Source organism: Fonsecaea nubica (genome assembly GCF_001646965.1).
Source record: "Fonsecaea nubica strain CBS 269.64 chromosome Unknown Scaff88, whole genome shotgun sequence".
Classification (NCBI taxonomy): domain Eukaryota; kingdom Fungi; phylum Ascomycota; class Eurotiomycetes; order Chaetothyriales; family Herpotrichiellaceae; genus Fonsecaea; species Fonsecaea nubica.
The window spans coordinates 72,068-96,899 of NW_019173761.1; the positions used below are offsets into that span (position 1 = coordinate 72,068).

The 24,832-nt window shown below is 51.2% G+C and overlaps 12 protein-coding genes across 12 annotated transcripts; 6 read left to right on the top strand and 6 right to left on the bottom strand.

Moving 5' to 3' along the window:
* Nucleotides 1–696: 696 nt before the first annotated feature.
* Nucleotides 697–1,944, top strand: AYO20_09483 (branched-chain amino acid aminotransferase; the record flags this gene model as incomplete). The annotated part of the gene is made up of 2 exons (XM_022647752.1): nt 697–733; nt 842–1,944. The coding sequence occupies 2 exons, from the start codon at nt 697–699 to the stop codon at nt 1,942–1,944; spliced, it is 1,140 nt and encodes a 379-aa protein (XP_022496274.1).
* Nucleotides 1,945–2,313: 369 nt separating this feature from the next.
* On the bottom strand, nt 2,314–3,612 carry AYO20_09484 (hypothetical protein; the record flags this gene model as incomplete). The annotated part of the gene is made up of 1 exon (XM_022647753.1): nt 2,314–3,612. One exon carries the CDS (start codon nt 3,610–3,612, stop codon nt 2,314–2,316), a length of 1,299 nt encoding a protein of 432 aa, XP_022496275.1.
* Nucleotides 3,613–4,323: 711 nt separating this feature from the next.
* On the top strand, nt 4,324–4,874 carry AYO20_09485 (hypothetical protein; the record flags this gene model as incomplete). The annotated part of the gene is made up of 2 exons (XM_022647754.1): nt 4,324–4,658; nt 4,712–4,874. The coding sequence occupies 2 exons, from the start codon at nt 4,324–4,326 to the stop codon at nt 4,872–4,874; spliced, it is 498 nt and encodes a 165-aa protein (XP_022496276.1).
* Nucleotides 4,875–5,025: 151 nt separating this feature from the next.
* Nucleotides 5,026–5,752, bottom strand: AYO20_09486 (hypothetical protein; the record flags this gene model as incomplete). The annotated part of the gene is made up of 2 exons (XM_022647755.1): nt 5,026–5,511; nt 5,570–5,752. 2 exons carry the CDS (start codon nt 5,750–5,752, stop codon nt 5,026–5,028), a joined length of 669 nt encoding a protein of 222 aa, XP_022496277.1.
* A 974-nt stretch (nt 5,753–6,726) lies between these two features.
* On the bottom strand, nt 6,727–7,332 carry AYO20_09487 (hypothetical protein; the record flags this gene model as incomplete). Its single annotated transcript, XM_022647756.1, has 1 exon — nt 6,727–7,332. The coding sequence occupies one exon, from the start codon at nt 7,330–7,332 to the stop codon at nt 6,727–6,729; it is 606 nt and encodes a 201-aa protein (XP_022496278.1).
* Nucleotides 7,333–8,092: 760 nt separating this feature from the next.
* Nucleotides 8,093–8,678, top strand: AYO20_09488 (60S ribosomal protein L11; the record flags this gene model as incomplete). Its single annotated transcript, XM_022647757.1, has 2 exons — nt 8,093–8,243; nt 8,302–8,678. 2 exons carry the CDS (start codon nt 8,093–8,095, stop codon nt 8,676–8,678), a joined length of 528 nt encoding a protein of 175 aa, XP_022496279.1.
* Nucleotides 8,679–9,561: 883 nt separating this feature from the next.
* AYO20_09489 (hypothetical protein) lies at nt 9,562–11,105 on the bottom strand (the record flags this gene model as incomplete). The annotated part of the gene is made up of 2 exons (XM_022647758.1): nt 9,562–10,911; nt 10,965–11,105. The coding sequence occupies 2 exons, from the start codon at nt 11,103–11,105 to the stop codon at nt 9,562–9,564; spliced, it is 1,491 nt and encodes a 496-aa protein (XP_022496280.1).
* A 1,149-nt stretch (nt 11,106–12,254) lies between these two features.
* Nucleotides 12,255–13,637, top strand: AYO20_09490 (hypothetical protein; the record flags this gene model as incomplete). Its single annotated transcript, XM_022647759.1, has 2 exons — nt 12,255–12,341; nt 12,393–13,637. The coding sequence occupies 2 exons, from the start codon at nt 12,255–12,257 to the stop codon at nt 13,635–13,637; spliced, it is 1,332 nt and encodes a 443-aa protein (XP_022496281.1).
* A 535-nt stretch (nt 13,638–14,172) lies between these two features.
* On the bottom strand, nt 14,173–16,576 carry AYO20_09491 (eukaryotic translation initiation factor 3 subunit B; the record flags this gene model as incomplete). Its single annotated transcript, XM_022647760.1, has 4 exons — nt 14,173–14,592; nt 14,665–16,210; nt 16,260–16,405; nt 16,454–16,576. The coding sequence occupies 4 exons, from the start codon at nt 16,574–16,576 to the stop codon at nt 14,173–14,175; spliced, it is 2,235 nt and encodes a 744-aa protein (XP_022496282.1).
* Nucleotides 16,577–17,107: 531 nt separating this feature from the next.
* Nucleotides 17,108–18,132, top strand: AYO20_09492 (hypothetical protein; the record flags this gene model as incomplete). The annotated part of the gene is made up of 5 exons (XM_022647761.1): nt 17,108–17,114; nt 17,164–17,300; nt 17,352–17,795; nt 17,867–17,899; nt 17,947–18,132. 5 exons carry the CDS (start codon nt 17,108–17,110, stop codon nt 18,130–18,132), a joined length of 807 nt encoding a protein of 268 aa, XP_022496283.1.
* Nucleotides 18,133–18,925: 793 nt separating this feature from the next.
* On the top strand, nt 18,926–21,454 carry AYO20_09493 (hypothetical protein; the record flags this gene model as incomplete). Its single annotated transcript, XM_022647762.1, has 3 exons — nt 18,926–19,052; nt 19,164–19,429; nt 19,481–21,454. 3 exons carry the CDS (start codon nt 18,926–18,928, stop codon nt 21,452–21,454), a joined length of 2,367 nt encoding a protein of 788 aa, XP_022496284.1.
* A 436-nt stretch (nt 21,455–21,890) lies between these two features.
* Nucleotides 21,891–24,514, bottom strand: AYO20_09494 (hypothetical protein; the record flags this gene model as incomplete). Its single annotated transcript, XM_022647763.1, has 5 exons — nt 21,891–22,850; nt 22,896–22,964; nt 23,020–23,046; nt 23,102–23,974; nt 24,044–24,514. 5 exons carry the CDS (start codon nt 24,512–24,514, stop codon nt 21,891–21,893), a joined length of 2,400 nt encoding a protein of 799 aa, XP_022496285.1.
* Between the last annotated feature and the right edge of the window lie 318 nt (nt 24,515–24,832).

Below are 24,832 nucleotides of genomic sequence, written 5' to 3' on the forward strand. Positions count from 1 at the left end.
ACAGAGAGGTGAGGACAAGAGGACGACGCTGAAGCTGATGCAAGGGAAGCAGATTCTACTATACAGAGAATATAGGACTCAGTACAAGAAGTCAAAGAGGAAGTTAGCGCAGGGGAAACTCAGGTGATGATAGGTATGATGGCTGGTATTTCACCATGATTTGTCCTCATGTTTCCTTAATCCTCATTCCACGAGCTGGCGAAATCCGGGGTTCAGCCACTGGTGCCACCCTCGTCTCCGCAGTTTAAAGCAGCAGCTGGTGCCAGCAAAATTTGCGACATGCACCAAATACGAAAGACTGGCGCTCCGATCTCGCTCACTCCAACACAAGTATTACCTGAGTGGAAGGCAGAGAATCTAGAAGAGTTATAGTTAACAGGTCGTCTCACTCTTGAATTGCCACACCTCACCATACCACACCATCAGACAGAAACATCTCCGGAGACCTGCTTATTGGCTTGGACTTTACAACTTGAACTCCGGGAACCTACGGGGGTGGGAAAAAGATTTTTATATTTGTCCCCCCAAAAAACCACAGTGCCGGCTCATCTTTGTGATTCTGATCTGACTTAAGGCTGCCCACTCTCACGCTCAACCTTGACTTCCAGTCGACCTTTTTTACCGTCGAGGTAGTTACCACCACAAGGCGAATAACAGCACATCCAGATTCTCTCTTCACACTCTCTACAATCAAATATGGCTCCTTTTCCCCCTCCACCAGTGAGCACAATTGGTAGGCATCTTGCACCCTCCCCGTATTTTCTCCTGAGGCGTGCGCAATGGAGCGCACAGAATTCTGCGCACAAACTCTGCAGGAATCCTCGCTGACGATATCGTCCAGACTGGAGCAATGTCGGCTTCAAAGTTCGCGAGGTCAATGGACATATTGAATCCACCTTCCGCTATTCCTCGCCCAAGCCAGAATGGAGCAAACCTCGTTTTGTGACCTCGCCTCACTTATCGATTCATGGCATGGCTCCCGGCTTGAACTACGGTGTCCAGTGCTACGAGGGCATGAAAGCCTTCCGACAGCCAGATGGGTCCATCTCTATCTTCCGTCCCGACCAGAATGCTCTCCGCATGCAACGCTCCGCCGAATTCATCTCTGTTCCCCCCGTGCCAGAGGACCTTTTCGTAGAATGTGTGAATCTGGCTGTGGCGCTGAATGCTGAGTTTGTGCCCCCTCACGAGACTGGCGCGGCCATGTATATCCGTCCGTTGTTGTTCGGTTCTAGCGCCCAGCTCGGCCTGAACCCTCCGGATGAGTATACCTTTGTGGTGTTTGTGATGCCCACAGGCGTGTACCACGGCGTGCATGCCGTCGACGCGCTGATCCTCGAAGATTTCGACCGTGCGGCCCCAGAGGGCACGGGCAGTGCAAAGGTGGGCGGCAACTACGCCCCTGTGTTGCGGCATAGCGAGAAGGCACGTTCTCAAGGGTTCGGTATCACTCTGCACTTGGATAGCAAGACACGGAGCGAGATCGACGAGTTCTCCACCTCGGGCTTCTTGGGCGTACGGAAGGACGGGGACAAGACGACGATTGTGGTGCCTGACTCTAAAAATGTCATCAAGTCCGTGACATCAGAATCCGCCTGCCAAATCGCCAAAGACCTGTTTGGCTACAACGTGGAGAGACGTCGGATCGACTACAGCGAGCTCCCTCAATTCACGGAAATCATGGCCGCTGGCACCGCTGCGAGTTTGGTGCCTATCAAGAGCATCACCATGAAATCCAAGGGTGATAAATTTGAATATCCGGTCAACGAGAACCTAGATCCTGGTCCAGTTTGCGCACAGTTGTTGAGCACGTTAAAGGGCATTCAAATGGGCAAGGTCAAGGATCAGTTTGGCTGGAACATGAAAGTCACGGAGCCGCCCAAGGAGTTTCTCAAGGCAGCGACAAATGGTGGCGTTCACGGCGGTGTGGATGAATTACCGTGAGCCGAGGTGATAACCGCTCCCGTGCTGGACATCAACGACAAAGTCAATGGAAGATTGGGAAACACGCTCCAGTTGGAGAGCAAAGTACAGTAGAAATGCGCTTGCCCAAGCAACAAAAGCCCGTCTCCAAAATCAAATAGTTCCAAAAGCACTCTCTGTATAGACTTCCCACCATCCATAGTACCAACAAGTTGTTCCCTTCTGAACAGTTGGCGCCGTTCCCGGTTAGATATTCATGCGTTGGCAACTCCGGGTCCTTGCAATATCTCTCAAGGGGGTATCAAAATCATGAATCGTCGAGTGTCGTAAAGGTTGCCAGGAAACTGCTATGCCCTATGCCTGCAACGAGGACTGACCGAAGTATCGTGTTCACTCGGGTAGGGGCAATTGAAAATCCTCATCGTCCAATCTTGCGTTTTCGAAGGGGAAGAAGTCGGTTCCAAATAGGTCATCTGCGAGATCACTAGTCCCATCCTGAACCAAATCTTGCTCTAGCAGCTCGAATTGCTTCAGTCTGAACCACATGTCACTTTCCTCAGGGGGTGACCCATAAAGGTCGCGGAAGTCGCGTGGATGGATCGATGCCTGCGAGATCTTGCCGGGTTTCGAGGCTGAGGTAAGTCCGTTTCTCTCGTTTTCAGCACCTCTGGGAATGATGGAGGGAACCTTCTTTGCTTTGGGAAACCCAATTGTGTTCTTAGAAATGGCAGTATGGGTGCTGCGAGATGATGAAAAGCGCCGTGGTAGAGTAGAATGTTTGCCTTTCGTGACGGGAAGAACCTGTCTCTTCTTCTGTTCCGATGCCTGCGTGGTTTTTCTGATAGCAGCAGGTAGGTGTAATTGTGAGCCAGAGAGCGCCGCGGCCGCAGACCTCGCTTGCATGGTATCAACTCTTGAGAGGTCTCGTCGTTTCTTTTGTCCTGCTGCAATCATGGCGTCGACCTGTGCGTCCAACTTGCCAAGTGTAGGAAATACAGGCTTGGCCATGTCCTCAAGGCTTTTTTTCATGCGATCTGCATCGAATTGGTGCCAATCCTCCTTTTCCTTTTTAGAGCGTATCGACATTCCATTTTCATCTTTCGGGGAATCGTATGGGTAGACCACTCCGTAGCCTGCTCTCAGCTCCTCAGTAAGAAGAGCATCTTCTTCAAATTCGATTGGAGGATCCGGTAGCTCTTCTGGTGGCGGTGGCGCGTATCCAAAATCCGGCTCTTGTTCTTGCGCAGGTCTTTCCAGCAAAGACTCGCTCTCCACTGGTTCGGAAAGAGAGACTGCGATCTTAGACCTTCCTGATCGACGAGCTGCGGATTGTTTCTGTCCAGTGCCAGGACGCTTTGTCGTCAGAGGAGCAGGAGCAGGTGTCTGAAATGCTTGAGCTTTCGCATTGGTTGTCTTGATTCCAAGGGGAGCTCGGTTGCGTGGAAGCAAAGGCGTAACAAATGTACTCTTGTCTAACTTGCTTGGCCCATCCTTCTCCATCGGCTTCTGTCCATTGAACCGAAACGGTAGGTTTTCGTCATTCTTCGCTGGTCGAAAAGGAGTCTTCAGGTTTCCTGGTGTCTTTGGATTTAGCATCCGCGCGCTTTGGTTCAATGGCTTGCCAGCAGCTGTGGTCTGCTGGGCGTGGATGAGGTTTTCTTGGTCTCGTGAGGCTAGAATGCTTGCCATGTTTGGTATGATAGCGAATCGTCCAGATAGTTGTAATTATTGTCTGCGCTCGAAATCTAGGGCGGGAGGGATTGATGGGGATTGATTCATGAGGGAGAAACGCGGACAAGGTTGAATTGTTGACGCGGTTGCCCTGAGCAACGTGTTCCGGGAGGCTCCTGGCGGTGTTCGGTCGAACCGTTAGAGCCTGAAACCGGCCTAGAGCGCAAACAGCGAGGGCTGAAGCCCATGCAGCCTCACCCCTAGAACGCAAATGTCATTGGCTCGATCATCGAATGACTTCCCCTCTATCCCCCAGCTGACTCTTAGCGAATAAATGCATCAGTGACCGCCAGTTGAGCCTTCCCTTACGAACAAGTATCATTTATCTTTGATTCCAGTCAACGTACACCTGCTCTCCCCCATTCGACTTTCTGCCAGACCTCGAATTCACGACCCCTACACCGGAAATTCACCATGGATCGGATCAAGGAGGTAGGTCCCTATCACCTCTGCTGCACCTGCAACCTTCCCCTCGTGCTCCTGCCAGGCAGCAAGTAATTCCTTTGGGCCTGCCTTCTGCCACAACGCATTCAATCGATTTGCCCTGCCACCTGGCTACTGCAGTCATTTTCACAATATCACGAACCATCCTTTATCCCACGTCCCCCAGGACCCAGACTATCCCGCACCCTCCTCACACCATCCATCACCATCCTCGACCCGCCCACCATGTCGGCCGTGTTCGCTAATTTCCAACAGAAAATGAACTCTCTCCGCATTGAGGCGGACGAGAACGCAGCCAAAGCGGAGGAGCTCAAGCAGAAAGTCAAATCTCTTGAACAAGACAACCTCCAAAAAGAACAAGAGATCACTTCCCTCAACCACCGCAACCAACTCCTGGAAGCCGAAGTTGAGAAACTCGAACAAGGCATAAAGGAGGCAAAGGCACTTGCCGGCGAGTCGGCACAACATAGCAACGAGACTGAGTCTCTCCAGCGGAAACTCCAAGTTCTCGAGGAGGAAGCCGAGCAGGCCGACAAGACCCTCAGGGAGACTAACGAGAAGTATGCGTAGCCATGCTCGACACAGTACTTCCTGCTAACAAACCCCGTCCCAGGCTCCGGCAGACCGATGTCAAAGCTGGCCACTTCGAGCGCAAAGTCCAAGCGTTGGAGCAAGCACGCGACGAGTGGGAGAACAAGTACGAGGACATGGCCAAAAAGTATGCGGATCTGCAGAAGGAGCTACAAGAACTGGAGCAAAGCATGGGCAATATCTAAAGTGTGCGAGATACCTGGTGTTGGCCATTGTGTTTGGCATGTGCGTGGAGCACAATGCATAGACCGCCGTACCTACGATAACATGGGCATTTGATAAAGGGCACACCCGAAGGCGAGCGTTGAAAGTCTTGAATGAGAATCCAGAATACCATTATCGTTGATCACTCCTGCGATCTCGAGCCTGTTTCCGATTTCTGGCCTTTTCCTTTGAGCGTGTCTCTTTCCTTTCCGCCTTGCTCTCGTATCGAAAATTTCTCTTCTTTCGCTTCTTAATGTCCTTTGGCCGGCTTGTTGTCCATCGGCTTTTCTGCTTATTGTCCGGACCACTTCCCAAACCTTCAGCAGAATCTCCAGTGAATGGCTGGGACCGCTGGTCCTGGTTCTGTTCCACCTTGGACAGTCCTTCTTTGGAAACGTCCATCGCCTCAACAGTCACTGTGGTGTACTTCTCTTCGTCGATATATTCCGTCTCGTGGTGTAGCGGAACGGGTTCCGAATCTGAAATACCGCTCCATTCCTCTTCTGAGCCTTGTTCACTCTCCTCCTCATCTTCCTCGTCATGATCAGACGGCGGTCTCAACAAAGCGTTGACTTCCTGCACATGTCTTTCAAGGTCGGCTCTCCGCTGTTCTCGCAGCTGGTAGACCGTCAGCACCGCAAAAAACATAAACAGTTCCATGAGGGGAAAACCTCACCTTCTTCCGTTCCTCGATCCTTTCTGCTCTTGCTCTCCGCTCGGCGGCCTCCTGTGCCTGCTTTGCCCTCTGCAACTTGCGCTTGTGGAATCCAGTCAGGAAATCGTGGCGCGCAGTCGTGTCAAATTTGATTTCTTCGACAACAGTGGGCTCTACCCGTCGGCGCTTCGTTGGCGGAGGCATTGCATGCGCGCAGAGGATGCCTCTTGATATTACTTTTTTATACCTGTTCCGAGTACTTGTAAAAAGTCACAGCCTCGCTGGCCCAGGAAATCGTTGTCAAACATGTCAAACCTGCCAAGGATGGCCCCGCTCAGAAACCACCGACAAGGCTCGAAGAAAAGCTGAAGGTATCACCCGCTATGTGTGTGACTTTCGTCTCTACCTCTTGTATTAAAAAATGCGACGTGCTAGGGGCACTTCATAAAGCATCCTCGATACCCCCACCTGGCTAATCGACAATGTTCTAGGAGATTACCAGAGCGTGGTGTATGTGGATGCAGTTTGCTATAGTAGAAAGGGGTGGAGAGCCACGAAAAGTATGCTATCAATCTATGATTACTTTGTCTTGTGGTAAAGCATGCAGTGCACACATCTCTACTTTTAGAGCGGGAAGATAGGTTTCGTCTGCTTCTACCATTTCGTCGCATTCTTCTGTGAAGCCTGTGAATGCTCCCTCTTGGGAACTGTTGCAAATAAAATCCCATTTTCCGCAAGCAAGCTGCCCAGTGGCTGCTCTCGGATTTGGCATAAGTCGTGATCTTTGACGGAGTGATCTGCTCTAGGACAGCTCCTCGCTTTTCTCGTTCTGATTCATGCTCGCAACCGTCAATTTAGGAGTTTGCATCTTGCCTGCTATTTTCAAACTCGGTCTGTGGTGTGAGGTGTCCAATCACATAATCTCAACGGGTTGCAGCCTGGCATGTTGCTAACACCAACGTATGTAACTGTCGGGACCACAAAGATACCGAACATTCCGCATTTTGCCGGTTTTGTTGCAGACCTTCTCTGTGCAGAAAAGGCGATGAGCACCTTTCATACCTCGAGTCCAAGCGACTTGAAACGGTAAAGCGGCCCAGTTATCTCTTGGTTCTTTAACCATGGACGGGCGTAGGATCGCTTCCAACCCTTTGATGCTCTGGGTTGCATAGCCATATTCACCTTCCTCCGAAGCCTGGGGGTGGGAAACCCCTTCCAGGGCCCGGTGGTCCGCCTTGAAAGCCCGGAGGCATACCTGCTGGCGGGCCACCGGGTGGTCCTCCAAACCCAGGGGGAGGTGCACCGAAGCCGGGAGGTGGTCCTCCTGGTGGTCCAGGTAGTCCACCTCTTCCAGCTCCAGCGAATCCAGGGGGTGGTGCTCCGCCTGGAAATCCCGCTGGTGGTTGCGGCGGGAATCCAAACGCTCCAGGTGGCACTCCTCCCGGAGGAGGCGGTCCACTCATCCCCACGCCTGCTACAGGACCGCCCAACCCGACAGGAAGACCTCTGCCAGCCGGTCTCGAGATACCTGTACCAGCCTGAAGTGTTGCTGGTGCTCCTCCTGGAGCAGATTGCCCCAGTCTAGCGCTGGGATCGGATGGAGGAGGTCCTTCAACCGAACAGCTCACGATATTTGTTCCTCTCAGAATCACAAGGCCCAAGGTTCGTTTCTCTTCGGTCTCGACACTCGCAGCTGCAGAGCCCGGGACGGCTGGCGCGGAGGACTTGGCTTGCTTGCGTTTTACTTTGCGGAATTCTTCGGTGTCTGCGAGGACGAGGTTCATGTGCTGTTACCAAAGATGGAATATTAGCAACTCAATCGCGCTTTGGGATAGGGTCAAGAGGAGTCCAATGCGGCTTCCAGGCGCAGAACCTACTTTATCAAAGGCAAGCATTTGACCAGTCATTTGACGGCCATCGTTCATGGTCACGCGCATGCGGTAGTTGATCTTGTTCACTCTAGTCAGAAAGGGTGCTTCTTGAAGTAACAGTGGGACAGGTCGGGTATACCAAGTTTTGCTACACACGGATTAGCCATCGCCCATAAAAGAAGGAACAATGCTGTCAATAGTTACCATCTTCCCCTGCTTGTTCGCCATCTTGCCTGACGATGCGCACGAATGCGACTTCGCCTTCGTTCAGCGTCGACGTACAGATTGCCTCGCTTGTGCCTCAAAAATAGGATTCGTGCGAAGTTTAGAGCCGCAGCCCCACTGCACGTGCCAGACGATGGCTGTAGCACTTCTGCGGAAGAAGAAGTGAAGCAGGCTCGAACTGGTTGTATCTTTATGTGGCTTTTTGTACGAGTCGTTGATCCTGGTTGCCCTGGTCGCGAGACTTCGAAAATTGGTGCCGCAGCTCCAAATCCAGTCTAGTTCAGTTTTCTTGTCCTTGGCAGTGCCAAGCCACAACCCCGGACGCACCAACGCAGAATTTCGAACACCCGTCAATTGGATCCTCTTGCTTTTTCTCAACTACCTGCACCACAATCACCTCGAAATTTGTACTCTGTCGCAATCGTTAACACCACCATTTTCTGACAAAATGGCGGAAGGCAACGACAAGAGCTCAAACCCCATGCGGGATCTGCGCATCGACAAGCTGGTGCTGAACATTTCCGTCGGCGAGTCTGGTGATCGTCTCACCCGTGCTGCAAAGGTGTTGGAACAACTGTCGGGTCAAACTCCTGTCTACAGTATGCTTCATATCCCCGGTCGCATTTCTCTACCCTCGTGCTGACGCAGTCTGTGCAGGCAAAGCGCGTTACACTGTTCGTTCTTTCGGTATCCGCCGCAACGAAAAGATCGCCGTCCATGTCACCGTCCGCGGGCCCAAAGCCGAAGAAATCCTCGAACGCGGCTTGAAAGTCAAGGAATACGAACTCAGGAAGAAGAACTTCAGCGAAACCGGGAACTTTGGGTTCGGTATCTCGGAGCACATTGATCTGGGGATCAAGTACGATCCAGCGATTGGGATTTACGGAATGGATTTCTACTGCTGCATGGGCAGACCCGGTGCCAGAGTTGCTCGGAGACGACGCTGCAAGAGCAAGGTTGGACGCAGCCACCAAGTTTCCAAGGATGATTCGATCAAGTGGTTCAAGACGAGATTCGAAGGGATTGTGCGGTAGAGGACTAGTGAGAGAAAGCGTATCGGCCGCCCACTAAAGGGTCCAAAAAAGGGTCAAACTGAGGTGGAGATATGCTCTGTCTCACAGAGGCAAGGAGTTTCCGAGTCCTCACTCGCCGTCGTAACACATGGAGCAGACGGCTGGAGCCGGCTGTTAACATCATCCAGCCTGGAACACCTGACCCTCTCTGATGTGGAATCAACAGGTCCTACCAGACCCGACAGCATCAAAGACAAAACTCCTGAACAGCTTTACGTGAAAGGGTTTGGTTCAACTTACTTCATAGCATTTGCTGGAATGAGAAAGATTCATCATCAATATCTCGTGACTCTCCTCGTTTTTCCTGCATCTTGACAGCTTTCCAGCCATATCTAGTCACCTTGGGAGGTGTCCATCTCAAATTCGAGAGATCTCTACTCAAGACACTAATGTTTCCTGTCGCGTCCCCCTGTGAGCTCATTGCCTGTCGGTTTGGTGTGATATAATGTTCCTGAAATAACACACGCTTGTCACGTACGGTAAGAGAGAGGTAATGCTGACTAGTCAAAAATTGGACAAAAGCAAGAAAGGAAACTTAGCACTGAATCGACACAAAGGGTGTGATATTGCTTCATTACAAGAAAGCCAATGTTCAAATCGAGGAGCAGGGCTCGGTTAATCGCCGCCCTCAACCCTTCCTGAGTCAGATAGTCAAGAAAGATGCCCCAGCGCCGTGCTATATGCGTTGCAACAAATGTTGTAAGACATCCCCATCATAAACTTCATGATCATATTTTGAATGACAGATCCTTGTAGCCCAATCTTATGTATAAAACGGATCTGTCCAAAGCACATCATCCTCCTTTCATGTATAGCATACTTTATTTTGAAGAGCACCCATGGGTTACACCCTTGCATGCTCAGATCCTGTCGTTACCTCAGGCGAGTGCGAGGTCGACGTGGGTCCATTATTAGGAACAGGCGCGGCTTGGGCATCTGGCGACACAGGTGTATTAGGCTCCGTGGCTCCAGACACACTGATCCTAGGAAGATTGAGCTGGGGGAGTCGAGGAGCAGTGCTTGCATTTGTAGGGCCTCTTGACAAAACGCCCGCAGCTCGACTGGCGTTGCTTGCTGCGCGACGAGCGACGGCAGCTTCGTATGAAGGAGCGTCACCCCACTCCAGAAACTCGTAGTCGGGCGGCCGACCTTCATCGCCAATGTCTGAAGGTAGTGGAATGCGTGATTCCCCAATGTCGTCTGATCCAGTGCTGTCATCAGGCGTGAATCTGTTGGCGGTCGGTGAAGAGTTGGACGTACCGCCGCTTTGGGGCTCGTCACTTTGGCGTCGGTTGCTGTCGTCGGGAATGGTTGATCCAGGTGTTTGCTGTCGTTCCATATCAGACCCCATCGTTGACACACTGACCGCACTGATCGAACGCTCTCGGCTATGCGTTGATGTAGCATCCGAAAGGAGACGGAGCCGTCCCTCGGTCTCGCCCATTGGGGCTGCTCCACTCAACAGCCCACCTCGCTCAGAGTCATTGCTGTTTGCTCGAATCCGGGTACCGTCATGGCGTACTTCTCCTAGTGAAGCATATGCGACGCTTGAGACCCTTCGTTCCCGTCCGCGAGACTGATGTTCAGCAATTAAAGTGGCAGCAGAGACACTCACGCCGCCATTGACTGAGGTAGTACTCTCATTCGCACGCTGGCGAGATTCTCGCCTCAACTGCTCTAATCGAGCTGTGTCTCCTCTCTCGCGAGCTTCTCGTCGTTCCCGTCTGCGTTCTTCCCGTTCCGCAATTTCGCGGCGGCGTGCCACTCGGATTTGGTATAATGATTCCATCTGGTCTTCACGACGTGTTTCTTCCTCGTCCGCCGTCTCCGGGAATTCAACCACTGTGTCCATACCACCTCTTTCACCTTCCCGCCCGATTACTTGTTCACTGTCTTTTGGCGTTCTTGAATAAGCCGGGAGTGTTATGACGCTGCGCACACTGGTGTTGCGATCGACTCCTGCCCCAGCTCCTGCCGCGTCACCGATCTCATTGCCATTGTAAGCCGTGTTCGTGGATGAAAGATCTCGGTTCCGGACGGCCTTGTATTTTCCGCCGGGTTGCCAGCTCTGCCATTTGCTCTTCAAAAATTTCGTGGGAATGTATTTGGGCCTCTTGCCTTGTACTCTCCACCTTCGTAGCATTGTGTAAAAGACCACACATGCAATGAGGAAGAGAACGACACCAGCAACGATCTGAAGCCATCAGACATTGTTCTCGCAGCGAAAGGTTTAGAATGAATACTTACGCCTACTATAACAGCATTCCCACCCATCCCTCCGCCTCCGCCCCCGCCGCCACCATCGTTCGGTGGTCCCTGTCTCGAGTATAATCGATTCGAATGCATATTGCGTTTGTCCAGCGCTTGTATAGGTATTGTGACCGCCATGGCAGCGATTAGTGGCAGGCAAAATCGGAGTTTGTGGATGTTGTCGTGGAGGCTTCGTTATCGTGACATTTGATCAAGGTGGTAAAGTTGGACACAGAGGTATTCGTCATATGGCAGATTCGTACAAGCTGTCAAACGGAGATTTTTTTCATGGAGAGATTTGTGACTGGTGATACAACAATGACTGCAGAGACTTGGATCCAGAGACTATTGATTCAAGCATCGGTATGCCTACAAGTACACGAAGTTTGTGGTAAGACTTGTTGAAGTTTCTTAGCAGTGGCAGTGGGCGGCCTCGAGGAACCTTTGCAGTTGGCAGAATCAGGTGTAGGAAAGTAGCGCATGCCGTCAGCCTCCAGCGGCGGAGGTTAGTAGCAGGTTTATCCATCTCCACCCAGGGCCTGGCAAGGGCGGATTGGTCCGGCTTCACCCCAAGGCCAGCAGTGGGTCACAGTAGCTTGGATAGGCGGTAGGTTGTGGCTCGTCGAGGCCTGTGAAGGCTAAAAGATGCTGAGACACACAGCCAGGCTCCGCCCACCAGCGCTGGCAGTGTTCGCGTAATCCCCCGTCCAGCCAAAGACACTTACGTTCTACAGGGTTGTACCGAGTACAACTAAACTGTCCATGCGAGAGGTCTCGCAGAATCAAACCTCAAATGCTATACCTGTGGGTATAACAACACTGGAATTACTGTTAAAAATCTGAGGGTCATCATGGGAATTTGTTGCATCGAGTTCCGCTGAGTGACGTGTCAGCTCCAGTAGACCATCTCACTCGAGGTCACCTTTCCCCGCAACGATGTACCTATTGCATATCTCCCTATACAGAACCTTGAGAAAATTGTTTTATCAGGGGCAAATTATAATCTCCAGCGTTGGACCGTGTTTACTGCTCGCCGCCAAACATATGGAAATAGCTAAGGCTGTCAATGGGCGCTGAATCGTAGCGACGAGGCTGAAACTACGATAAACAGCATACCGGGCGTCGGTTATGTTGCCTGTTTTAGATGCTCCGCTCTTTCCCTTTCCAGAACTGCCACAACAAACACAAATCTCGACGCACATGGCTTTCCGCTCTCAAAGGCTCGAATCTCCAAACCTATCCTCGATTAATCCAGTATCTTACTCTCGACATTCCACACAACTAGCAATGGCTCCTTCGAGGTTTGATCACGGCACAATGAATACAAACTATAGCAGCATTCATTCTCACGAGGCTTTCATTGGGGACTACCAGGTAGGCGACCTGCATTGTATATTTGGTTAGAGCGTCCTAATCTTTCTTCAGGTCATGTACACTCCTGGTTCAACCTCTCCGCAGTTCGATCGTGTCAAGAAGTCTACTCGCTTCAGTCGGGCCGCTTCGTCCAAATCCCAGAACCCCAGCCAGTCCTTCATGCTGCCCGCCAACATACCCAACACCTCTCAGATTATGCCAGACCATGGTTCTCTGCCTAATGTCCAGATCCACTACACCATTCCGGCCGACGAGAAACAGATTGTGGCGTCTTTGCGTACCCTCCAACGTGATCTCAATGAAGCAATGCAAACCATAAACTCGCTTACCCGTGAACGCGACGACGCCCTCCTTGAGCTTAGATTGCTCCGAGCTGCCTCCAAAAAACAGAACACACCGGCAAAGAAGAGCAAGACGGCCTCACGCGTTGAGGAAGAACTGTTTGATATAAGCAGATCTATGTCGACCCCACCTAGATCTCCTGTTCGACGGACTTCTATGAAAGACACTGCTGCAGACTCTAAAGATGCGCCAAAGACTACTAACTCGGATGACGCCCGAGTGCTCTCTCCTGTTGTCAACCGAGCAATATCCCCAGTCTCAGAAAAGCGGCCGACGACCAAGATAGATGGAATCGCTAAGAGCAAGTCACATTCCTATCAGCGACCCACTGTCCATGACACAGAAAACAGCGTCATTGAAGACCCCACCGCCGCGTCAAATACCTCGCGCCGACGGCGTCGCCCGTCCCTCGATGAAAACATGACTTCGGCATACATCTTGCCTGACATCACAGTGAGCCAACCCGTGAGGTCGACAAGAGTCCAAGTTTCAGAAGAGGCCCAAAACGTTCTGCATCGTCATGGTGACCCTGAACATATTGGTAATTGTACTGTGTGTCAACGACTCACAGCAAGAAGACCAAAACAAGTTACCCACGCCACACGTTCAACCTCTGTCGCCGCCGCCGAAAAGACTGATTTCACGGCACAAATTACCCAGCTAATGAAGAACGCAATGCTAGAGGAACCAACCCTGCGTCCGAAGATCAACCCATGGCATGCGCTTGCCAATGTCAAGAAACTTCTGATGGACCAATTCGAAGAGGCAAAATCCAAGCATGCTCAGGCATGGGAGAAGTACGATGCCATTGAGGCACCCTTGAACAGCAAGAAGCATGCTGCTGCAAGCCAAGATTTGTTCTACTGGTCCAAAAAGATGGAAGAATGTCGCATCAACTTGGATCAGCTGAGAGACGTAGAGGAGGGAATGAAGGAGCAAGAAAGTGGGATATGAACATCGTTGCCGGAAATTGACAGAGCTGGCAAATTGGAGTTGTGGATGTACCTCACGAGAGCCTGATGATAAGAGAGCCAATGTTTTGGCAAGACTATGCTGTGCGAATATGTCAAATAATTGCTCCTTGGTCTATGGGTTTGCTTGCTGCCATTGGAAAAGCCAGGACTTTGCAAATCCTCATTTGGGAATGGTGTTGGGATGGTTAATGATTCGCCTGACACAACGACTGTGCATACGAATTTTGGACTCTGGGACAGGTTAGGGAGCCTTGTTTTCCTTTGCAGACGTGATATGAATTCAATTCTGTTTCCCGTGGTTGAGCAGCCCTTCCGAAAACTCTTTTCCAATGCGTAGTAGGAATACGTGTCGCGAATGGTTAAGTCCCCATAAGAATCTATCATTCACATTTTGTTATTCGATTCCATGATCGATGATGCGAAAACCACCCAATGCAAGTAATCTTGTACTTTGCTTTCGATCCGAAGTAGCAAGAAAGACCGTCATCTCAACCACCTGGTGAGACGCTCTTTTACTACACAACCTCCTCTGTTTCCTCAATCACCTCCTCGACCACTTCCTCCACAACCTTTTCGCCCTCTTCTTCGAGACTTCTGGTCTTTTGAAGAGCCAACTCCTCGTCGGGATCCTTCAGGCCGAGCTCTTCTCTCTCCTGCCTCAGCAGCTCCTTCTCCCTCGCCACCCAGCTATACCACTCCATGTACAGCCTCCTCCTTGCGTCAATGACCGCCTGGTTCGCTCCTTCTTCCATCTCCTTGTCCAACTCGTCAAATTCTTTCGAGTATTCGCGCAGGTTGCGGCGGATCGTGCGCTGTTCTTCTTTGCTAAGGAGGGTAGGCGGCCGAGGCCGCCAGATCAGTTGCTTGAACTTCTCCGTGGGGTGTTCGGAGAGAGGGGCGCCGTAAAAGGTCCAGAGACGCCAGCCGTTTTCCATCTAGTCATCGTCATATTAGATTCAGAACGCGGCTTTTGTACTTTGCCAATGGATGGGGGTGGGATCTCTTACCTGGTGAGTCCACATACTAGCACTCGTCGTGACATATCTACCCGTGGGATCCCAGTCCACATCTGTCATACCATAGTGATCCTCACTATTCATCAGCATGAGGTTCGCATTTAGATTTGCTGCAACGTCCTGCTCAGTCTTTTCGCCCTCATAATCCAGGTCATAAAAGTCGATGTCTGAATGCTGTTGCACGCTGACCGTGGCAACGACAACGAATCGACCTTTTGGTGACCAGTAGATTCCATTGGAGTTTTTCTTATCGTACGTGCGCACAAGCTTGAACGCTCCCGTCCCGGGGCCTTTTGTTTTCTCAGGGGCAAAGAACGAGACAGATGTCTTGGGAAGGACGTTGCTACCAGCGACCGCTTCGCCTGCGGTAATCAACACGAACCTATCGCCCTTAGGTTCCCATGCGAAATTGATGACAGTATCCTTGAGAGAGTCGACCACTTCGACTGGGACACCCTTTTCTCGGATGCGGAATATTTCAAGGTTCGTCGCATTGGATTTCTTGGACTTTGAGTGGCGATCCACTTTGACACAAATGAACTTTCCTTCCGACTGCCAGTGAAGTTTTGCATCGGTGACATTGAAGAGGTTCCGGGTTCTCACAATCTCCTTCGAAGGAACGGACATCAACGCAACCTTCGCCGGGTTGGATCCTATCTCCGGGGTCCAAAAGCAGAGGAGTGATTCATATGTCTTGATACCCTCCCGTTGGGTTGTGGAGGGAGCCCATTCAAAATCCATGATTCCTTCGGCCTTGACGGATGTCTTATCCAAGAGGTTCATTCTGGGAAGTTCGTAGATGGAGATGCTCTCATGAGGCTTCATCCTCGCGACGTACTTTTCATCAGCAGACCATTTAAACGCTGGCCACTGAACTTTGGCTTTTGGCGGGATTGCTGCCGCATCCGCGCCTGGAGGAGGCGTAAGATCGTGCGCGACAAAAGATCGCAGTGGTTTACCCGTCGTGATGTCCCAGACAACGATGTGCTTGCCTTCTTCGTCAATGGAAAGAGGCCCTTTGCCCTCTTCGACGGTGATGGGCTGATTCGACCATGTTGTCAAGTATGATTCTCCAGGCGAGAACTCGATCAAGCTGACAAAAGGATGCGGGAATTGTCTGATTCTCTTGAAAGATGGCCCACCCCATAATTGAACACCTTGCTGATGGATAGAAGCAAGATACGTCCCATGGGGTGACCAAGAAACGAAAAGCTGTGTCCAGTGTTTGCGGTCGACGATGGGCTCAGGTGGTTCCTTCTTATTGTTCCAGAAAACCCCCACATTGTCACCGCGGAACATGACGAATTGGTCTCGAGCTTGGGGATCAAAGAGCCATGACCTGAGATGTTCACGATCTGCAAACGGTTCGATCTCCGGTGGGACATATTCTTCATCTATCCTTCCTTCTCTGCCGTATTTTTCAATGTCTGTGAGCTTGTTAACTGCTAGAGTGTGTCTTTTGTCCAGGGCTGTTCCGTGGAGTTGTTTGGTGGCTGCGATGGCTTGTTCAGGTGTTTGATACTCGACAAAGGCAAAGCTGTGAGGTCATCAGCAGGCTATACACAATTCAGAGATAGGAGGCGCACCCTTCGGACATTCCCTGGTCATTCATGGGCATGAATACCGACTCCTCGCCATCTTTTATGCGTCCAACGGAGTTGAGCCTCTTGAGCAAAAACTTGATGAGTTTGGATCTTTGCTCTTGATTCACGATCGGAAGGCCATCAATAACCTATCTTGTCAGTCTGATTTTGCGAATTTTTGTTGTAAGGGTACGTACGACAAAAGTATCGAGGCCTTCTTCCATGCGCACATCATATCGTTCTTTCAGGTCACTGAAGTCGATATTGTCTGCTTCATCTTCGAAGTCGTGGTCAGAGAGTTGGTCGAATCCTGGAGCCATGATTGCTGTATCAATTTTTGGTGGGCGGGCGAACTCGTGATGGGGATGTCGTCGACGCACAGCAACAATTCCACAAGGCGCAACAACTGGCACGAAACTTGAAGTGGGAGATCTCGAATTGTGGATATCGCCAAGATTTCGTTGTCACGTGCAGCGATTTAGTCATGTGCCCTCGCGCAAGCAATCCCGCATCTTCACCTCTTCACCTTCACAAGCCACCAACACTACCGAGTACACCTTGTCTATGTTTATACTGGGGGCATCGCTGTGATTAATCTTTCTGCTCGTTGCTCACTGATGCGCATCCTCTAAACTTCTATTTATTGTGCTGTCTCTTGCACTTTTGGTTAGTTGGTGGTGGCTGAGCGCAACTCTGGGGTATTGATGCACCTTGGTCGGGGTGGAGGGAGCGGATGGCGCATGACTTTACTCTGATCGTGGCCTGACCATATCCATCCTCTACATTCGCTACCTTGTTTTTCGGTCCGCTTGATCTAATATCGACCTCATCTCTTCCTTATTTGAGTCGTCATGTCGTGTGAGTTGTTCTAGAATCACACAGATTCGATCTCACTAACCATTACCAGTGCCGCCAGAGGTCCGCGCGCGGTATACCACCATCATTGATTCGATCCTCGAAAGTGCGGATCTCACGACCATCACAACCAAGAAAATCCGACAGGGGATACAGGATCAAGTCGAATACGACATTACACCGCAGAAGGTGGGTGCAGGTGCAGCACGCGGGCAACATCTATAAACTGACAGTATGTAGAATGCGATCAGGGACTTGATCGGCGAGAGATTCGATCTCATCAATGCAAAGAGAAATGGCGAGACCACGGTGATCCCATCTGTCGAGACAGCTGAAGTAGTCGAACCTTTCGCTCAGACTAATGGTGTCCACCATTCTTCCGCACAATCCTCGAGCTCGCCAGCCAAAAGAGAGGCAGAGAGTGAAGATGTTTCGGATGTTATAGATGCACAACCTCCGAAGAAAAAGCAGAAATCTGTCATCGACGCAGATGCCGCATACGCTGCTCGTCTACAGGCTGAAGAAGACAAACTGGCGCGGCCCACTCGTGGTGGAGGGAGCCGCAAGACAGCTCCTGTCAAGAAGAAGAAAAGGTCGAAGAAGGACCGTGTGACTGGATCGGATGACTCAGACATCGATGGAGAGGAGCGCAAACAGAAACCCAAACGAGACACTGGTTTCCACGTACGTTATGGAGATATAATAGGGGTTGTACAAACACTAAGCAGATGCAGAAACCACTCAACCTTTCACAGGCACTGTCGAATCTATTCGACGGAGCAACGCAGGTGAGCATCTGATTGCCGTACGATATGAGAATGCTAATCGCAAATAGCTGTCACGGCCGGAGACTACCAAACGCATATGGGCGTACATCAAAGCGAACGAACTTCAAGATCCCAGCGATAAGCGCTACATCATTTGCGATGCGAGGATGCGAGACGTTTTCAAGCAAGACAAGGTCCACATGTTCACCATGACCAAGTTGATCTCGCAGCAAATGTACAACCCTGATGAATGAAGACTTGATGGCACTTTTGGAAATATCATTTGGACAAGGCTGAGGACATCAAGACTCCAACATTGCGTTGTTCCTCTGGAATTTATGAGCCAATTTGAGCGGCACAGGATTTGGAGTGACGTTGGGCGTTCTGGTCCGTGAAGGGACAATTCGGGTAAGGACGGGTCAAAATCTCCAGAAGAGGTCGCATTTACTTGCATTTTCAGTTATGAACCTAGGCCACGGTGGCCGACTGATGAAAGCCGATATGGGAATATCAGATAGAACGATTGAGCTGAGAGTTGACGGCATTCTGGCTCGTAACTCCGCATTTTGGAACTGGCAGTCAGGAGGGGCCAGCCTCGCTGACTAAAGCACTCCACAACCCTCTCGCTGCTTTCCCGCAATTTCGAGAGACATGCAAAGCGAATGACTCAATGTGACTCGACAACGAACTAAGCCATGCAGAATGTGGGAGACCAACTCCTGATTTCCAGGTGGTTCTCTGTGACTAACTCTTAGTTTAACCCGTTTCGAGCGGTGCCTCCAAAGGATTTACCATACAAGTAAAAGCGGCCAAAGAATGTGGCTTGATTGGTTGGTCCCTGAATATTTGACTCCCCTGCTCCCTCCGGTCCTGACATAACAGCCAACTATTACTACCCCACTATTGCTCTCTCGAATTATTTTGGAGGCCAAATAGCTTGACGTTCGTCGCCCAAAGATATTATTCCACGCAACCCAGTCCACCGACCCTTACAGGGACCCCGTTTTGCGACGCCTCATAGCACCCTTGATTCCCTTTCTCGTTAACATGTCGAACTCCGCGACCACCACCGAAGCAACCTCCTCCCCACGAGGAGCCCGCAGAGACGGGGGCAATCGCTCCAGTCAGCACAATCGTGCTGGATCCTACGATCGAGACTCATTTGATAACCGAGGTAGAGGGGCTGGAAATCGAGGTTCTAGAAGTTCAAGAGGAGGCAGAGGAAGGGCTAGGGGACGGGGAAGAGACGCCACATCTTCAACACCGCTATCTCCAAAATCTACAGCGGACACGACCTCTGGAAGACCGCCCGGAGGCGGCTTCGGTGCTCGCCTGTCCGAAGCTGCCTCACAACTTGAAGGCGATTCAAGTGAACCTCATCCTCAAGAGAATGACAATGAATCTGGACCCGCAGAAGAAGGGGAGTTGTGCTTCATTTGCGCCAGTCCTGTCGAGCATGTCTCTATTGCACCGTGCAATCATCAAACATGCCACATTTGCTCCTTGAGGCTGAGGGCACTTTACAAGACACGAGCTTGTGCACACTGCAGAGTACGTCCTCCTTTGGCATAAACATCAAGCAGCAAACTGACCAGTGTGCAGACGGAGGCACCTTTTGTGATCTTTACCGACAATGCAGAGAAACGTTACGAGGACTTCAAGGATGCTGAATTTGCCAAGATCGACGACAATTTGGGAATCAAATACGAAAAAGATATCATCCTGGAAGACACCATATTGTTGCTTCGATATAACTGTCCAGACAAGGATTGTGATGTTGCGTGCCTAGGATGGCCGGATCTGCACCGTCATGTCAGGAGCAAGCATGGAAAGGTAATGTGTGATTTATGCACGAGAAACAAGAAAGTTTTCACCCATGAACACGACTTGTTCACGTTTGGCGAGTTACGCAAGCACGAGAAGTTCGGCGACGATAACCCGGGAGCTGTCGACCAGTCTGGCTTTAAAGGACATCCTGAATGCGGTTTTTGCAAGCAAAGATTCTATGGAGATGATGAACTTTATACTCACTGTCGAGAGAAACATGAGAGGTGTCACATTTGTGATAGACGCAACGGCGGGAGGAATCCGCAGTACTACCTCAACTACCAAGAACTCGAAAAACATTTTGCGGCGGAACATTTTGTCTGTCTTGATGCCGAATGTCAGGCCAACAAGACGAACGTCTTCGAGTCGGAAATGGACCTCAAGGCGCATCAGCTCGCCGAACACCCAAATGGACTTTCTAAGGATGCTCGTAGGGATGCTCGTCTTGTCGATCTGTCCGGTTTTGCTCTTCGAGAGCCCTACCAACCAGCTCGAAGAGGAGATCGAGCAAATCGCGGCATTGGAAGGGGTCGAGATCCAAATGCCGAACCACTACCAATATCAAGCGCTCAGCCACTTGGTCGCGCAGAGCTGGCGTATCAACGTCAACTGGCGATTCAAAGCTCTCAATCTGTCTCGAGCAGGAATTTTGGCGGCCAATTAACACAGACCACTCCCGTCACTCGCCGTCCGCCAGCGTCTCCACAACCGCCTTCATCATTACCGGCTGTCGAGAATCTCAGCGTCGAAGACAGGTCCACACCAGCCCCAGCCCTCACTCCTCAAGAACAAGCACGAGCTTTACGCCACCAAGCAGTAACTGACCGCGCCACATCGCTTCTTAAGAACGATAAGACGAAGCTGTCCCAGTTTCGGACCCATGTCTCGGCCTACCGCAGCGGCACTAGCTCTGCGAACAACCTCATTGATTCATTCTTCTCCCTGTTCGACTGCCCAAGTTCAGAACTGGGCAAGCTCGTCCGCGAGCTAGCAGATCTGTACGAAGATGAGACAAGGCGCCAGGATCTACTGCAGGCGTGGAATAACTGGCGCAGTATCAATGAAGATTACCCCAGCCTACCCGGCCCAAGTGGCACTCTCCCAGGCGTCTCGACCGGGCCCGTAACTTCTGGCCGAAGGGTGTTAACATTGAAGAAAAGCACGGCCCAGTCCTCCCGCTCAGCGGTGTCAAGACAAGGTTCTTGGGGCAAAGCCATAGCTCCGGGAACAAGTCAAGAACCATTTCCTGCCTTATCAGGCGCAGCAGAGAAGAGCGCTCCGCGTGCTGGTACATCTCGAGCAACTCCTCCCGCGTGGACCACTACCTCCGCGTCCACAACAGCTACCACCACTACTCCAAGAGTCGTACGCCCAGGGGTACCTACGACAGCGTCCACGCTCCGTCAGAACACAAACACACATAACCTCGCTCCTCCCCGACCCACAGAGGACGCGTTCCCCTCGTTGCCCGCTGCACCGAAACCAAACACTATGATGGCCGGCTTCAACACACGGGGTTCGGTGAGATGGTTCGGCTCAGCTCCCGGCTCAGGCACCACTACACCGGTGAATCCGTGGGGAAACGGAGGGCTTGCGCCCACACCAGCACAAGCACAGACATCCGGAGCTGCCAGTGCAGGTCGCCCGGAAGGAATCGGTGACAACATCGACGGTGGTGAAGGGGCTTCATCGGGGAGAAGGAAAGGGAAAAAGGGAAAAAAGGGAGAGACCTTATTTCATTTTGGATAGAAATCGTCAAAGAAAGCCCGAGGTAAGAGGTTAATGAAGCAAAACGTCGCTGGTACGACGCGAGTGGTGGCCCCCCCTTCCGCATCAGGGAAAAGTGAGACAGAACACCAGGCACTATGCTCACTGGTTTTCTTGATAGCCCAGGCGGAGTAGTGGAACACACTGGACGATTGTCAAGTCACCAAGGGAAAATCGTGGTGACAATATGAACAAATGAGAATGTATGTTCCATCTCAAGACAGTACAAGCACGAGCGTCATATTACAGGAACGAGATTCAAGGTTGAAATCCAGCTCTCACCCCGATCCTGTGTTCTTGGTATTTCAGCTGGCCCTTGGCTACCTGCATGTTCAGTCTGTAGCTCTGGCACAAGTGGATAGTTGATTGCATGTTTCTCTGTGTCGGTTCCTTGGTTCTTCGCCCAGTCAGCGGCCTTTCAATGACCCATCGCCTCGCCCTGGACATACGGTGCGCACGTATAATCAACATCGTACTGAAGGTTGCCATTCCAGAACTCCCCGTCTCTCTCCAACTGATCCATTATCCTGATGGCACTCTTGACATCGGTGAATTCGATCGATACACAGCCATCTGGTGTGTAGCTGTACTCGATGACGTGTTGAGCATAAGGTGGCTTGATCTTGTATGGAATCATGTTGTAGGTGTATTCGTCTATGTTGCTGATGAGGATGATTCGGGATGCAGCAGCCTTGCCAAAAATGTTTCGTTCGAGCTCACCGGTTCGGGGATAGGTTGGATCTGTGGGCATCCAGCAGCGAACAGCAACTCCCTTTATCTTGAACCTCTTCGAGTCAGTGGCTTCGCCTGGTACAGCTTCTTGATGCTTGATCATGTTGTGTGCAGATTCCTCATAATTGAAGACGACTCGAGCAGTCATGAAGGTTGTGACTTTACCCATGGGTGGAAATAGTTGGATGGACTCCAGGGAACCACCCTTGACAATGCTCAGCACCTCCGGCAAGGTACTCCCGACTGGAATCTCGTCGATCATTACAGTGCGATAAGCGTCTGAGGTCCCAGCTGCGTCCTCGGGAAGGTAACGCACTGGATGGTCCATGAACGGGCTGTTTTGGCGCCAGGAAATCCCACATTCTCCGAGGGCTTGCCACTTTTCTTTCTCACTTTCAAAGACAGGATTGTCTCTATTGATCAACCATTTCGGCTCCCCGCGAAGGTTGTCACCGACCTGTACCGTGATGCGATATTGTGACTGAGCTGCGGCAGGAGAAACCACCTTGTTGGCTAGCTGATCATCGTGATCACCGGTGAGAGACGACGATGGGCGAATCGTGCCATAGGACTCATTGTTCGAGGGCTTACTTGGTGAGTCCTGAGGCAGGAACGCCTCACCTTTCGTTAGGCTTACACCGTTTGACTATGGACGGTTAGAAACTCTTGACGGTAGTAATATTGAACAGACCTTTTCCTCCAGAGCCTGCGCCTTTGGATCAATAGGTTTTTGCCCGTACTTGGCAATGAATGCCGCAGGCTGAGTCGTGGATTAGTGTAAGCTTCCTACTCAAGATCAGCGACACGAGACTCACCAGCTCAAGGACGGGGTTTTGCGCAGTCTGCCATTATCAGTTGACACTCATCGAGGACGCTTGCATCTCACATCTCACTTACCAGGAGGCGGGCTTGATTTAGGTTGACTGTTGTAGCTTCCAGTCGTCGTTGAGTATTATCTGAAGCGTTGTTAACGGTGGTTTCCTCCTTTGATGCCTGCATGTTGCGCTTCGCTTCAACTTCTTCCTTCTCCATGACTTCTCCGACTGACTCTGGGGAGATATCGATCAGCCTGGCGATACCTGGACGACGTCTGGCAGGAGTCGCTGGGGGATTGCCGTCTTCTCCGTTGTCCTCGATCGAGAAGTGCTTGCGAAGAGTGCGCCGTAAAATAGAATCGGCAGAGTCGTCAAAAGTTGGCTTTTTCAGCAGGTCCAGATTGTAGAGCTGCGCATCATCAACTACATCACCAGACGGAGGGACAGTCACATCAACAGCGTTCTTCTTGGCTGACACACAATTTCCGGAATGTTCTTCTCCTGCATGTTGTTCCATTTCTTTGCGCCCATGTCGCCCCTTGGCGGCGTCTTTGACCTTCTGATATTCACGGTAAAACTCCCTTAAAGCTACCTCCTCGTCCTCCTCCGATGTCTCGGTCTTTTGCCGTTCCTTGGTAGTATCTCCATTACCCTTACTTGCGTTGTGTTTGATTATGGCTCCTAGGGTATTGATCGTGGTTGTCATGCTCGCAATCTGTCGTCTGCTTTTCTCGAGCTCATCTTCCACCTCAACGCGCTGCTTAATCTGTTCGACCAAAGCTGCTTTGGTCGCATTGTGAGCTTGCTGCTCATTTGTGAGGGCCACAAATAGCGTTTGACTGAAAGAAGTTGAGTCGGATGGGTTCTGGCTGGCGAACACCCCTGCTGCTGTGAACGTGGTGGATGTCGGATCCATCACTGGATTTGGACCCTGGGATGACAGCACTTCTGAGAACTGCACACAATCAGCAAAATTAAGACAAAGACAGCCAGGTACTGAATGCAACTCTGAATGCACACTTACATTCAAGGTGTTATTTTGTTGGTGTCGCCTCACGGTTGCATCGGGTTCCTGCTGTAACTGAATAACGGAGAGCTTCTTTGTCGGGCTTGCAGCACCCTCGACAGCAGAACGCAGAGCTGCAGGACCAAGCCGCAGACGGGAGTCGCCAAGGTCGGGCTTTATGTGTCTGTTAAAGAAGTTTGCATCGGCCAAAGAGGATGTTGGGAGTGGAACAGATTTTCCAGGTGACGTGTCAGTGAAGGCATTGGGTTTGTCCAGTGAAGAGCCTGCCGCAAGAGGTGCTGCACCATGATACAGCCTCCGGCAAAGCTGCTGTTCAAGGTAGAGCTTTGCTGAGTGGGTAAGGTTCGAAATATTGCTGACAGGATCGACAGGAGTGAACTTGAAGCTGCCCAGCTGCGACTGGTTGAGGTCCTGACGCTCCATTGGAGGATACTTGAAAAGCCGCTCAACTGTCTTGTTCAGAGCCATGGCAAGCTGCTGCTATGAAAGCGAAGACGAGGCACATGAGACGAGGAAAAAGAAGAGGATCGAGGGATGATGCTCAACCCGATGAAGCCAGCATCTGGGCGAGCAGGTGCTGAGCACCAAACGGCGAGGTTCGAGAAATGGTGAGCGAACAGCGGAAAGAGCAGCCTTGTCCGCACAGCTTCATTATTGCACCCGCAAAAAAAACTCTTGTTAACAATGAGTCCTCACTTACTAGCACCTCCTCCCACCCATCGAGGATAGTTTCAGTGATCTCCTTCTATCGAAAAACCCTCTGGCATCATCTCCTTTCTCAAAGCC